Source organism: Vitis vinifera, chromosome 1 (assembly GCF_030704535.1).
Source record: "Vitis vinifera cultivar Pinot Noir 40024 chromosome 1, ASM3070453v1".
NCBI lineage: Eukaryota > Viridiplantae > Streptophyta > Magnoliopsida > Vitales > Vitaceae > Vitis > Vitis vinifera.
The window spans coordinates 23,909,043-23,923,500 of record NC_081805.1 but is presented as its reverse complement, the minus strand read 5'-3'; the positions used below and the strand labels follow the sequence as shown (position 1 = coordinate 23,923,500).

The 14,458-nt window shown below is 32.8% G+C and overlaps 1 protein-coding gene across 1 annotated transcript; it reads left to right on the top strand.

Annotated features, from left to right (window-relative positions):
* Nucleotides 1-5,395: 5,395 nt before the first annotated feature.
* Nucleotides 5,396-14,016, top strand: LOC100257864 (trans-Golgi network-localized SYP41-interacting protein 1). The gene is made up of 9 exons (XM_010656680.3): nucleotides 5,396-5,543; nucleotides 5,694-5,892; nucleotides 6,048-6,314; nucleotides 6,389-9,727; nucleotides 10,252-11,107; nucleotides 11,201-11,832; nucleotides 13,008-13,152; nucleotides 13,231-13,312; nucleotides 13,655-14,016. Exons 2-9 carry the CDS (start codon nucleotides 5,722-5,724, stop codon nucleotides 13,755-13,757), a joined length of 5,595 nt encoding a protein of 1,864 aa, XP_010654982.1. The 5' UTR covers nucleotides 5,396-5,543; nucleotides 5,694-5,721; the 3' UTR covers nucleotides 13,758-14,016.
* The last annotated feature ends 442 nt before the right edge of the window (nucleotides 14,017-14,458 follow it).

Below are 14,458 nucleotides of genomic sequence, written 5' to 3'. Positions count from 1 at the left end.
AAAATGGTTAATAATGACAAAAGAAAGAAAGATTGTGTGATAGTAGTTGAGAGATGTTATCATTGTTGAGGCATGAGTCCTTGACATCTTTTTATACCCAACCTGGTTGAGGGGGACTGCACCCACTTAATACTTCAAGTCAATAAGTTTTGAGTAAAAATAATTTATTTTAAAAGAAAATTTCACGAATTAACTTCTCTCTGAATATAATTTCTAAACTAGTGATTTTCATTCACGTCATATCCATGTCACAAAACCGTAGTCGGTAATTATGATTTTGAATTTTTTAAAATGATCATAAATTTAAGTTTAAAACAATCGTAGTCATCAACTACAATTTACATTTAAAAAATTAAAAATTATACTATCAACTCCAATTTTATGACAAAAAAATGAAATAAAGAAATTTTTAGGTCGCATGAATACACAGTTGGTTGAGATGCATTAGTTTGAAAATTATTTTAGTAGGGCGATGACGCTTATTTTGTTCTTGGCTACATAATTTGCTAAAAAAAAATTATTCTCAAAAAAATTAAATTTTATATATAAAATATATCTATTAGAATGCTAATCAACAAAATTTGAAACCAATTATCATTTTAGGGTATGTTTGGTTTCTTGAAAATTTGAGGGAAATGTAAGGGAAAGAAAGTAAAAGAGGGAAAATAGAAAGAAAGAAAAAACATATTTAAAATCAATAAATTATTTTTATATCCTACTTTAAACTCATTTGATTTATTTTAACTTTTTAATATAAATATTAAATAATTTAAAAATATATAAATTTATAACTAATTTTAATTATATTTAATTGATATTTTTATATTACAACTAAATATAAAAAAATTATTTTCCCAAATATTTTCTCATGAGAAAAAAAATACAAAATATTTGGTTTTTTTATATTTAGTTTCACTATGAAAAATAAGAAAAGAAAAACAAATATAATTAAAATTAGTTAAAAATTTATATATTTTTAAATTATTTAATTAGAAAATAAGTAAAATGAGTTTAAAAAGACATATAAAAATAATTTATTTTTCATTTTCCTTCACCCTTTCCTTTCTTACACTTTTTCTTCTCTATTTTCTTTCATTTGCATTTTCATTCAAATTTTCTCGCAAACAAACATAGCCTTAGTGTATTTACACTAAAAGGGAGAGGATAGTCCCACTTTTTGGCATCAGCCATGCAAAACGGTCCAAAAATATCCAAGACTACCCTGAAAATGCAGGACTAACACAAGATTTTCATTCAAATTAAAAGGAAAAAGCAAGGAATAAGTGTTTGTTTCCAATCCAAAATGAGAAACACAAGCTCAAGTTTATCTAATTCCAAAACAAGTTGTCCGTTGTCTTCAAACAATCTAAAAAGGGAAAGTCACCCACTAAACCTTAATTTTCAAGAGTTTGTTTGATAGTAATTTTAAAAAACGTTTTTAATTTTTATAGCATTTGAAAATAATCTTTTTAATAAAAAAGTTTAAATGACAGAAAAATTAAAAGTGTTTTCTAAAATCAATACCAAACAAATTCTTGGTGCAAATATAAAAAGCTTAATACAAAAGAATTTGTTTGATATGCTTCCTTTTTTATTATATAGTTTGAGCAAACCCACACAAGTGCTTATGCCTCTTCTCACACATGTTGCCAATTTCACCCGTCTGATAGAATTCTTGTACAAGGAGGAAGACAGGCACATGGATATCGAAAAATTGATGAAAAATCTTATTGCATGGATGTACTAAGATGATGTTTATTTTATAACTAAATAAAAAAAAATCAAAATATTTAACTTTATGGAAAAAGCTAAAATATTTAGCTTTTTCAACTTGTTGATAAACATGATTAAACTAAACTTATTGATAACAAATTTATTTTGATTATGCTGGTTGATATAAACAGGTTACTTTTAACAAAATAGAAAAAACTAAATATTTTGATTTTTTCTATTCAACTAAAAAACAAATATTACCTAAAAATGATGATAATAAATTCTAGGATGGGTGATGTGTAAAATTAGAATCTTCTTATGTATTTACATATAAACAAAACCCTAATAGGTTGAACCATAAATGAAGAATATAAAAACTCTCCACATATGTGGTGTAGCCAGAAATTTTGGTGAGAGGGACAAAATAGAAAAACATGAATTATATAAATATCAATTTAGAAACAATATTATTCAATAAGATAAGCAATTATTAATATTAGCTTTAAAAAAATGAAAATTTTATAATATAATAAATTAAATAATAAAAATATTCAAAATATTGACAAGAGAGTTGAAGATTTTATTAAAAGTTTATCAAAAAAATCAAATAACATTTACTATTTTTTTTTTTAAAAAAAAAGATAATAAGAAATCCAACTAAAACATTTTTAAAAATATTTTGCTTGAGAACTTTTAGAAAACTTTAATAATTTCACTAATGATTTTTTTTAACTTTTTTTTTTGAAATAGTTAAATATAAATCACTTTATCATAATAAAATTTATATTTAAAAAATATCTATAATATAAGTATAATCTCATAATTAAAACTTAGGTAGTCAATTCTAAATTAATAAATGCTTTATTAAAGTTAAAATCTAGACATTTACAAAAATCTTCAAATCATATTAAAAATAACCTACCAATAAAAAAATATTTGTATAAAATATCAAATTTTTAAAAAAGATTAAATTTTACCATTAATTAAATAAAATATATTTAAACAATTATACAGTTATTCATACATCAACAACTATGTGATTAAACCTAAAAGTTCAAACATTTTAAAAATCTCAAAATCAAATAAAACATGACCCACGACAAAAATAATTATTTAGAAAGATATCAAATAAAAAATTATAAAAAAAAAATTTTATTATAATTTATTTTATATATATTAGGATTAAAATAAATTTAATTTTATAAATATAAAATAAAATTAAAATAAGTATTCACAGTTATCTAATTTTTTATTTTATCAATTTTTTCCTCAATCACAAAATTAGCCTTTATCTAGGAATTTTAGAAAGTAAAAAAAAAAAAGTAAAATGAAATAAATTTTTGTTATTTAATTTATTATATTATAAATTCTTCATTTTTTTATAGTTAATATTAATAATTATTTATTATACGGAATAATACTTTTATTATAATTTATGAATTTTCTATTTTACCCCTCACCAAATTATCTGGCTCCACATTGTGACAGTGTACTATCAACCATGGCTGGAAAATCAACAATGACCTTCAAGGCATAGTTCTATGGAGATGATGGGGCATATGGAGGTGACACGTGCATAAAATCTAATGGTAATTTAATAAAATTATTTACTTATTTTGGGATGTTTGTTGTTTGCTCAATATATTCAATCACCCCAAAACATTGTAGGGACAACACAGTAAATATGTTGTATTAATATTTTGAATAATTGAGAGGATTGTATCTCTAAAATGCAAAAGAATAATATTTTAATATTTTTTTTAAAATATTTTAATATGGGGTTTTAAAAATGTAGTCACATGTGGTTACTTGAAAATATTTTCTAACCTGTTTTTTTATGTTTTTAAATATATTTTTTTATTTTTAATCATTTTCCATATTTGTTTATTTTTTTAAGTAAAAACAACTTAAAAGTATGTTTTAAAAAGCATTATGTTTTTTTTTTGGAGAATATAAAACTATTTTTAAAAACAATTACCAAATAAAGTTTAAATTTGTTTACAACTATTACGGAAGGAAAATATTAAGGTACCGTAATGGTACTTATAAAAGGCTAAATTTGGATGTATGACTATATTTAGGCTATTGAATGAAAGTGCAAACAAATGAGAGTAAGATATAAGAGTACAAACAAATGAAATTAAGATATAACTTAAAAATATATACATAATACTATTTGATTGATAATGCATTTTTCGATACTCAAAAAAATAATCTCTGATTCTTACCCAAAAAAGTAAGGTATCAAGTTGAATTCAACATTAACTTCCTTGTATCAATTTGCTCAACTTCGTTAAAGTATGCTACCAGGTGCTATCGATTTTGACATCAAACTATGCTTTGAATTTTTGAACCATGGTCAAATTTCCCTCTTCAGCTTTCCTTCCTTTGCCATTTCATATGTTCCCTTGCTCGCTTTCCAACTTGAACCAAAATATAGGTGGTGTTTGTTTTTTTTACTTTAATTCTAAATATAATTTTAATGCTTAATAGTATTAAGTATTATGTTGTTTATTTTTGTAATATATTATTTTTATTAAACATTAAAAAATAAATAAAAATCAACATATTACTTTTTTCATTTAGAAAAAGTCAAATATTTTGACTTTTTCTATTTAATAAAAAGTTTATAATAAATTATAAAAAAAATAGAAAAACAATTACCTAAAGTCTAAAAGCAAATTACTTTCAACAAAAAGTTAAAAAAACAAACACCATTCTAGAGTTTCATTTTTCATTTTGATGCATACAACCTTAAAATATTTGTAGTAACCACTAAATAGGTACTAACAAAACATAGGCTTAAGTAAAATAATTTATATGTTTTTCTTTCACAAAGCAATCATTTTAAGGTCTTAGAAAATCACGATTTGCATACAAATTAGGACTAAAGTTCATACCCTTTACAATAGTGGTTATATATAGTGATTGCTTAGTGTGTGTATATGGAGTTTTGGGTTAAAATAACCCTTTTATGGAAAAAAAAATTTAATTTAATATTTTGCCAAACTCATATTCAAAATGTATTTTTTATTGCCCTATAGTAGTCATATCATTAAAAAAAAATTGTAATATAAGTTGAAGTCTCAATCACAAATTAAGTTTTTAATTAAAAAAAATTTTAATTATCAATTGAAACTTCATTTTTGAACTAAAACCTCAATTGTTAATTGAGATTTTATTTTTATGAAAAGATAATGTAACACTTACATGATGTGAAAGAAGCCACATTGGATATAAGTTTTTAAAGGAGCACATATATTTTTTTGGTCAAATAGACTATTTTGACCCCAAATATGTATATAGATGCAAAGAAGTGGAATATATAGTATAAATGAGAATATTTCGTATGGTAATTAGGATACGGAATGTCACCAAACCATTCCCTATTAGCTTATAATACAATCACAACGAATTCATTTTCCAAAAATTACAAAATTCATACACATTCCAAATGTTTGAATTTTTTTTAAATAAGCTTTTATAGCTTTATAAATTTTTACAAAACAACAAAGAATTTCAAATTATCCGTTTATTTTTATTCCAAAATTAATCATGATAAATGTTTTTTCTAAAAATGTAATAACAACAAACTACATTTTTTTTTAATAAATAAATAAATTAAGAAAATGACGTCATTGTCTATTGGGAGGGTAAACCGACGTCGTTTTATTGTACCCATGAACGAAACGAAGGGGCAATTTTACTGTGTTGCGCACTCCCATCGGACACAGAACGCATCACCATTGTCGTCTTCATCGCACGCAATTCAACAACCCTAACCAACACCAGATCCACAACACCATCGATTCCTCCATATCCTCCAAGGGGTTAGTCCTTCAATTCCACTCGTTTCCCTCACACTTCTCCGCTCAATTTCTTGGGGTTTTTCATTTTTCAATACATTTGATTGAATACTGTTTTGGTGTTGAATTGAACGAATTCACTATTCTGAAGTGCATATGTTGTTGTTTTTGCAGATCTGGATGTGGGTTATGATCAATTGAGATGTCTGGAGAATATGATTCAGAGCAACCGACTGTAGCGTTGGATTCAGTGGATATTGGAAGCTTAGACGTGGTGGGTGTTGATTCAGATGGGATGTCCGTACAATATTCTGAATCACAGCATGATTCGGCCGCCCAAGTCCCCGTTGACATGGGTGATTCAGCTAATGAGGTACCCACAATCAAATTTAGCTTTTTGTGAATTTTTTTTTTTGGTTGCATGAGGTATTGAAGTATATTGATTGTCGTGTGCATGTATATGCATATTTTTCATTTGTATTTGTATGTTGTTGTGTATGTGTATGTGCTAAGTAACACTGAATGTAGGGATCCGAATCTCCGGTGCGGGTGGATTACGTTGACCAAGATGATGATGATGGGGTGTTGGTGAAATTAGATGATGCGGGAAAGGAGGACATGTTTGTTGATGCTCCTGAGGAGTTAACCGCTTATGATGGGAGGAATGTTGATGGAGGGAGATCAGTCCAAGAGTATTCCGATGAAGAGCACATTGCACAGGATGGTCGGCTTCTTGAACTGGGCAATTTGGGGAAAACTGTGGATGAGACAGGAAGTGTTCCACGAGAATATGAGGTTAAATATCTATGGAACTTTGTTTGTTTTAATGAATAAGTTCAGGATTGGTGTTGATTGTAAATGTTATGCAGGAAGAAAGAGAGATGTTGGGGAAAGAACTTGCTAGTCTTCACCACCAGCTCAAGGCTCTGACAGTTCAGCTGCAATTGCCGGGTGGAAATGATGGTGGGTTGGTTGATTTTCTTCATACATCAGAAAGGGGAGGAATTGAGGATAATAAACCAGTGTTTGATACCCCCTTAAGTGAGATGATAAATGAGTGCTCTATGTTTGTTAGAGGTGCTTTGGAAGAACGGTTACAGACAGAAGGCACAATTAGAGAACTCCATGCAATTCTAGTTATGAAGGATCAAGAGATTGAGGATCTCAACAGAAAGGTCAATGAACTTTCTGTATCACACGATGTTGCTTCTCAGGTTGAACTTGAAAAGAACCAGCACATTGAGGGTGCCACAAACAGGATGTTTGCGTCTCTTGGCTCAGTTGTTGATCAAGAAGAATTGTGGGATGATTCAGTTAGTGGAAAAATAACTCATGTTGAGAAAAGTACCACCCAACTAATTGAGAAATATAGCCAGTTCCTTTCTGAAATTGATCTACTTAGGCAGCTTTTGACTGAGACTGGCTCTGATATCAGGGTGCAAGAGGGTTCTGGGACAATTTTTTTTGCTGTCCGGGCTGAGTTGCTAGAGCTCAAAAGAAAGGAAGCAGACTTTGTTGAGAAACTAAACCACTTAGAGGGGGAAAATAGAAAACTGGTTGGACAGCTTGAGAATGACAAAGTGACAGCAGAGATGCTGAGTACAGAACTTGGAAAAACAAAAATGGAGCTTGAGCAGGAAAAGAATAAATGTGCTAATGCCAAAGAGAAGCTTAGCTTGGCTGTGACAAAAGGGAAGGCATTGGTTCAACAACGTGATGCACTGAGACAGTCTCTTGCTGATAAAACTAGTGAGCTTGAGAAATGTTTAGTTGATTTGCAAAATAAGTCAAGTGCCTTAGAGGCTGCTGAACTGAGCAAGGAGGAGTTGGCCAAAAGTGAAAGTCTGGCATCTTCTCTTCAGCAAGAACTTTCATGGAAGAATGCAATTGTGGAGAAGTTTGAAGAAGTCCTGTCTGGGACCAGTAGAAATGAGGAGCTTCAATCAACGGATATCTTAGAGAAACTTGGATGGCTCATGGATGAGAGAAATGTACTGAAGACTGTTTCCTTGGAATTCCACAAATTGAGGGATGCCTTATCTTTGATTGATCTACCAGAAACTATTTCATCTTCAGACTTGGAATCTCAAGTCCGTTGGCTTGGGGAATCATTTTACCAGGCCAGAGATGAAATAAATAAATTACAAGACGAAATTTCTAGGACTAGGGAAGCAGCACAAAATGAGGTTGACCAGTTGACCACATCCCTTTTGGCAGAGATACAGGAAAAAGATTATCTTCAAAAGGAATTGGAAGATCTAACATTCAGTCATGAAAAAATTACTGAACGAGAGCAGCAAATTTCATCAGAGAAACATCACATGGTGAGGGCATTGCTGGATGCTTCTGGAATTACAATGGACAATGAAGAAGGGATCCATGAGCCTTCTTCTGATGTGACCATGCTCATAGACAGATGCTTGGGGAAGATAAAAGAACAAAGTGAGATCTCCGTTGAATCTGCTCGCGCTGATGAAGAAATGTTTGAAAGAATTCGAAGTCTCTTATATGTAAGAGATCAGGAGTTGACGCTTTGTAAGGAAATATTAGAAGAAGAGATGCCGATGAGGTTGGAAGTGAGTAATTTGACGGATAAGTTAAGAATGGTATCCCAAGAACTTGTAGCACTGAAAGCTGAAAAGAGTTCTTTGCAGAAAGATCTGGATCGATCTGAGGAGAAATTAGCTCTACTGAGGGAAAAGTTATCCTTGGCAGTTAAGAAAGGCAAGGGACTGGTTCAAGAACGGGAAAACTTGAAACAACTTCTGGATGAAAAGAATAAGGAAATTGAGAAGTTAAAGCTGGAGTTGCAGCAACAAGAGTCTGCATTTGGTGACTACAGGGGTCAGATTGATAAATTATCTGCTGATGTGGAACGCATTCCAAAGTTGGAGGCTGATCTTTTTGCTTTAAAAGACCGAAGGGAACAAGAGCAGGAAAGCTTGAAATTTCTTTTGGATGAAAAGAATAATGAAATTGAAAAGTTAAAGCTTGATTTGCAGCAGCTGGAGTCTGCATTTGGTGACCACAGGGATCAAGTTGATAGATTGTCCACTGATCTGGAACGCATCCCAGGATTGGAGGCTGATGTTGTGGCTATAAAAGATCAGAGGGATCAATTGGAGCAGTTCTTAGTGGAGAGCAATAACATATTACAGAGAGTAATCGAGTCTATCGATGGTATTGTTGTGCCCGGTGGTTTAGTTTTTGAAGAACCTGTAGCGAAGGTGAAATGGCTTGCAGCTTACTTTAGTGAATGTGAAGTTGCTAAGACACATGCAGAGCAAGAGCTGGAGAAAGTGAGAGAGGAAACCAGTACTCTTTCCAGCAAGTTAGCTGAAGCCTACACAACTATAAAATCACAGGAAGATGCTTTGTTAGTTGCAGAAGAAAACATTTCTAGGCTTGCTGAAGACAAGAAGGAAATTGAAGTTGGTAAGACGAATGTTGAACAAGAGTTACAGAAAGCAGTAGAGGAAGCTGCTTTCCAGGCTAGCAAGTTTGCTGAGGTTTGTTCCGCCCATACCTCCCTTGAAGATGCGTTAGCGATTGCAGAAAAGAATCTTTCTGCTGTAATGAATGAGAAAGAGGATGCTCAAGCTACTAGAGCTGCTGCTGAGACAGAACTAGAGAAAGTGAAACAGGAAGTTGCTTTTCAGTCCAACAGAGTGGAAGAGGCCTATGCAACTATAAAATCAATTGAAGGTGCACTTGCCCATGCTGAAGCCAATGCAGCTTTGCTAGCAGAAGAAATGAATGCTGCACAAGTTGATAGAGCCAATTTGGTTGATGAGCTAAGAAAGGTCAAAGAGGAAGCTGCTTCCCAGGCTATAGAGCTGGCAGATGTGTATACCACTGTAAAGTCATTGGAAGGCACCTTATCGAAGGCAGAGAATAGTATTGCTGAACTTGTTGATGGGAAAAAGGTGGTTGAACAGGAGAATTTAGTGCTTAATTCCAGGTTAAATGCATGTATGGAAGAGTTGGCTGGAACACATGGCAGCTTAGAAAGCAGGTCTGTGGAGCTCTTTGGTCACCTTAATGATCTTCAGATGCTTTTGAAGGATGAAACTCTATTATCCTCACTGAAACAAACCTTTGAGAAAAAATTTGAGAGCCTGAAAGACATGGACTCTGTTCTCAAGAACATAAGGGAACTTCTTATTGAGAAGGTTTCTGAACAATTGGGAAATAATCCTTTTGTGGAGGTAATTTCAAAATTTTCTTGTTTAGTATTGAATATTTGTATGTTTGTGTGTGCCTGTATGTTTGAGCTGTATTTGTGTGCATTTACATTCTGTCTTGTGCTCTTCTGAAATTTTACCTCTTCTTCTCAGTAATTTTTTTAGTTCTGTTTTTGAATGTATTAAAGTGATTAAATGACTAATTAAACAATCAGATTTGTTGGTAAGGATAAAAATCATTTCACTCATATTTATTGATGATACAAAATTTTGAATACATGGGCATGAACGATCATGGTGTTTTTTTTTTTTTTTTCTCCTGAAAACAGCTGGTACTTTCAAGTTTTGGTTCTGTTAGTTTCTGGCGTTAAGTTTTTGGTTCTGTTCACTCTGTGTTATGTGCATCTCTCTATTTCTGTCTCCTCTGTTCCTATGTGTGGTTATGTGTCTTATAATAAAAAATTTCAAAATTGCAACTTATTTAGCTCTGGGCTAATCTTCATGCAACTTTTCTCTGACCAGCTCCTTTTTTCCTCTAAAAATGCCAGGAAGATTCCTCTGCTTCAAAGCGTTTCTCAGATGGCCTTGATGGTATTGTGAATGTTGGAATGGCTAATGATGAGGCAAATCCTGCGGATGGCAATGATATCTCTTCATATTTTAGAAAGACAGTGGATGCATTCCATTCTAGAAACACAATTCTTGCAGATAAGATTGAAGGCTTCTCCACTTCTATGGATGGATTTATTGCAGTTCTTTTGCAGAAGTTACAGGCAACGAGGGATGAAGTAATAGTTGTGCTTGACCACGTGGAATCACTGAAACAGAAAATGAAGAATATGGAAATCCAAAAACAGGCCCAAGAGAATACAGTGACCATGTTAGAAAATGATATTGGGATTTTACTCTCTGCTTGTACTGATGCTAATCAAGAATTACAGCTTGAATTTGAGAACAATCTACCAAAACTGAGCTCTGTCCCTGAGTTGGAAAGTTCTAATTGGAGCCAGCTCACATTTATGGGAGAAAGAGATGCAGCAGAGCATCAACAAAGGATTGATAGCAGTAAATATGCAAAGACAGCAGAACAGTTGTCAGTTGCTACTAGAAAAGTTCAAACTCTGATTCAAATGTTTGAGAATGCAAGGAATGTGTCAGCCACCACCATTAAAGATTTGCAAAATGAATTGGATGAAATGAGAACAACTTCTGAAAAAGCCATAGAAGAGAGGGATATAAACCAAAAAAGAGTTTCCAAGTTGGAGGCTGATGCAGAAGCATTACAAAACCAATGCAACGACATGAAGCTTAGACTAGAGGATTATCAGGAAATAGAGGAGAAATTGAAGGCAAGAGAAGCAGAATTTTCATCATTCTCCAATCAGGTTTTGATGAAAGAACGAGGTACATCAATCATTTAGTCTTGTTAAGCCTATTACTTTGTTTTTTTCATTAATCGCTTTAGTCTTAATACTCTGTCTATGTATGTTGTTCCAGAGGTAGAAGGTTCTCTCCTGTCAGCATCCCAAGTGAAGGCTCTCTTTGACAAGATAGATGAGATTAAAATCCCTTTTGCAGAGTCAGAAGCAGAAGAATTGGAGCCCCCAAATGCAGTTTATGTAAAGAAGCTGTTTCATGTAATTGACTGTGTTACTGAGTTGCAGCATCAGATGAATTTATTGTCTCATGAAAAAGAAGAGCTGCAGTCAACACTTGCGACACAGGTTTTTGAAATGGAACATCTGAGGAATGATAAGCAGGACTCAGAAAAGTTGAAAAATGATTTGTATGAACTGGAATTAAGTCTGGAGAAAATCATCCAGAAGTTGGGGGGTAATGATTTAGTTGGAGACAAGAAATCTGCTGGAGTGATGGAACTATTGACGGTATTAGAAAAGCTGGCTATGGATATAATCCTGGAATCTGAAAATTCAAAATCCAAAGCCCAGGAACTTGGTGCCAAGTTGCTTGGGGGTCAAAAGGTTGTGGATGAATTATCAACCAAGGTCAAATTACTTGAAGATTCAATTCATGCTAGGGCATCTCCACCAGAGGCAGTCCAGGAAAGGGGCATCTTTGAAGCACCCTCAGTGCCGTCTGGATCAGAAATATCTGAAATTGAAGATGTGGTAAATATTGTTTTACATGTTCCCTGTTATAATTTCTTCTTGTACATGAAGTTTATCACCAAATTCTTTTGCTTTGAAATCTGATGCATATTCATTAGCTCACCTTTTTTCTCTTATTTTCACCTTTCTTTTGTTATGCACCTGTAAAAAGTTGATTTGATCCGGTTGTCTTATGCATCATTTACTGTGTGCATGTGTGTATGTATGTATGTATGTATGTATGTATGTATGTATGTATGTATGTATATATATAATTTTCGCTGAATTCCAAGGAGCATCGGCATCCAATTTTGAGAATGCCTATTCAAATTTCATTTTATCTTTATCTCCCCATATTTTGTTTCTTTCACTGTTGCGATGATTTTGGACCTTTCCTCTTTTTAATCCATGTTATATTCTTGGCATGTAGACGCTAGTGATACCTTTGTATTCCTTCATAGTTAATGGAACTTTTTCTTGGTTGTCTTTTAGACAAAAATTAGGCATATCATATTAGTTGCAGGATGCTTTCTTATTCAAGCAATTGATTTTTCATTAATGACTTAAATTACTAAAGCTCCTTTGATAGTTTGGATCTTGACTGGATCAGTCTTTCATTTTGTTTGTCAACTCACAACCATGCTTGACAGCTCATGGACTTCCATTAACCATGTTGGATGATTGTCTGATTTGATCATGTGCCATGCAATCCTCTATCTTTAGGTTGCCCTGATAAGAGCAACACACTTCTGTTCCATACAGAGTCCAATTTTCATGCTAAGCCCATTGTGGGAACCTTGTGGCTCATGTATTTACCTATGTGCTCTTAGATCTAGTTCCTTTCATTTAACAAATATAAATCCACAGACGCTTCATGTCACCCTTCCCAGACCTCACTTGATGGGACATATGCTGGGTAATTGCTTTTTCAATTGTCATATTACAACTCTTTCTACTGTTTATTTATGGTCTGGTCTGATGGCTGATTGGGGCTTTTCCTTGATATTAATACATGCCAACATGTAAAGTTAAGATGATTCTCAAGTAGGTGAGGTGATCCATACATGATAGATTTGCTTATAAGCATGTGCTTATGTACATGTTCCTTATGCTTGCCCTTCCAAATTCTGCTCTCATGTGAATTTTAATGTTCTCTAGCTGCATTCTTAAAGCTATAGCCTTCTAATGCTATGCAGGGACCACTTGGGACGAATACAGTATCACCTGTCCCATCAGCTGCTCACGTGAGAACTCTGCGGAAGGGATCAACTGACCACCTTGCACTAAATATTGATTCAGAATCTGATCATTTAATCAAGGAAGAAACAGATGAAGATAAAGGTTTGCTGTTTAAGAGCTTCCACATTTCCTAAGCAGTACCAGTGCTTAGGTGACTTACATTAAGCTTTGATTTTGCAGGTCATGTATTCAAGTCTCTTAACACATCAGGGTTCATCCCGAAACAAGGAAAGATGATTGCAGATCGAATTGATGGAATTTGGTAACCACTAAACCGTCTGCTTAAGTTCTGCTACATTTCCTTTTCTGTTAAACAACCTGCAGATCACATCTTTAAGAACATAGACTCGGAAAATTATACTTAATGAGAGCAAATCCAGATGGTGGAAGATTGAACAAGGTTTTAATTGTTACCACTTGCCACTAATGCTCACCATTGTTCTTGTCAGACTGAGATCATAAGCTTTAGTTTCATATTAAGGCAATTATCTGAAATAAAAAATAAAAAAATGAAGAATGTTATTGGGTAAATAAGTGGGCGTAGACTGCATTTCACCAGATGGGTACTTGTGTCAAGGTCTAAGTCATTTTCCAATCTATGCAGGGTATCTGGTGGCCGAATTCTGATGAGTCGTCCAAGAGCAAGGCTAGGCCTCATTGCCTATTGGCTCTTCTTGCACATATGGCTTCTGGGCACCATTTTGTAACCAAGCCTGACCATCTTCCCTCTGGAAAACACCCACACGATTTATCTTGTACCATAGATACATGTTGTTTTCTCCATTTGTCCCAGCTTACATAGTTCTGTCCAATACCGTCCATATTCATAAATTTGTTACCCTTGTTCTCTGAACGTTTTAGGGTTTCAGAGAATCCAGTCCTCCATAATGTTCCATATTTTTCCATCTTTTTGTTCCCAATTGGAATATTTAACTATAGATTAATACAAGATAGTTGAACACTGAATCCAGCTTTGAAATGATACTATTCCTTCATTTCTTTGTATTCTGGATCTGTTGTCTTCTTTGATTTTCAAAGTGAAGGTATATTGAGATTGGTAGAAATGCCCTGTATGAGAAGTTGTTTGAGCTTGATGACATGTTGGGAGGCAAGCAAATATGATGATGCAGACTACAGGGATTATAATGGAGTTGTTATCATGTGAAGCTTCATGCTTCCTTGCTGCATTCAACAACTTCAGTTCCAAATTTGTAAGGCCCTTTTAACAGTTGCAAATTGATTCTTAGGTGATAAAACGCCATCCATACACTCTCATAATAAAATAAAATAAAAAATCACAAAATAGAAAATCAAATTTAGAAAATATAATTTGCATGTAGTTATCTAAAAATAATTAACATTTCATATATTTTTTAGTCAAAGTTATCACCTTTAACTACTCAAGTAT

Coding starts and splice junctions, on each gene's coding strand:
- LOC100257864 (XM_010656680.3), top strand. CDS start 5,722: ATGTCTGGAGAATATGATTCAGAGCAACCGACTGTAGCGTTGGATTCA. Junction 5,893..6,047: donor TGGGTGATTCAGCTAATGAG/GTACCCACAATC, acceptor CACTGAATGTAG/GGATCCGAATCTCCGGTGCG. Junction 13,153..13,230: donor AGAAACAGATGAAGATAAAG/GTTTGCTGTTTA, acceptor TTGATTTTGCAG/GTCATGTATTCAAGTCTCTT.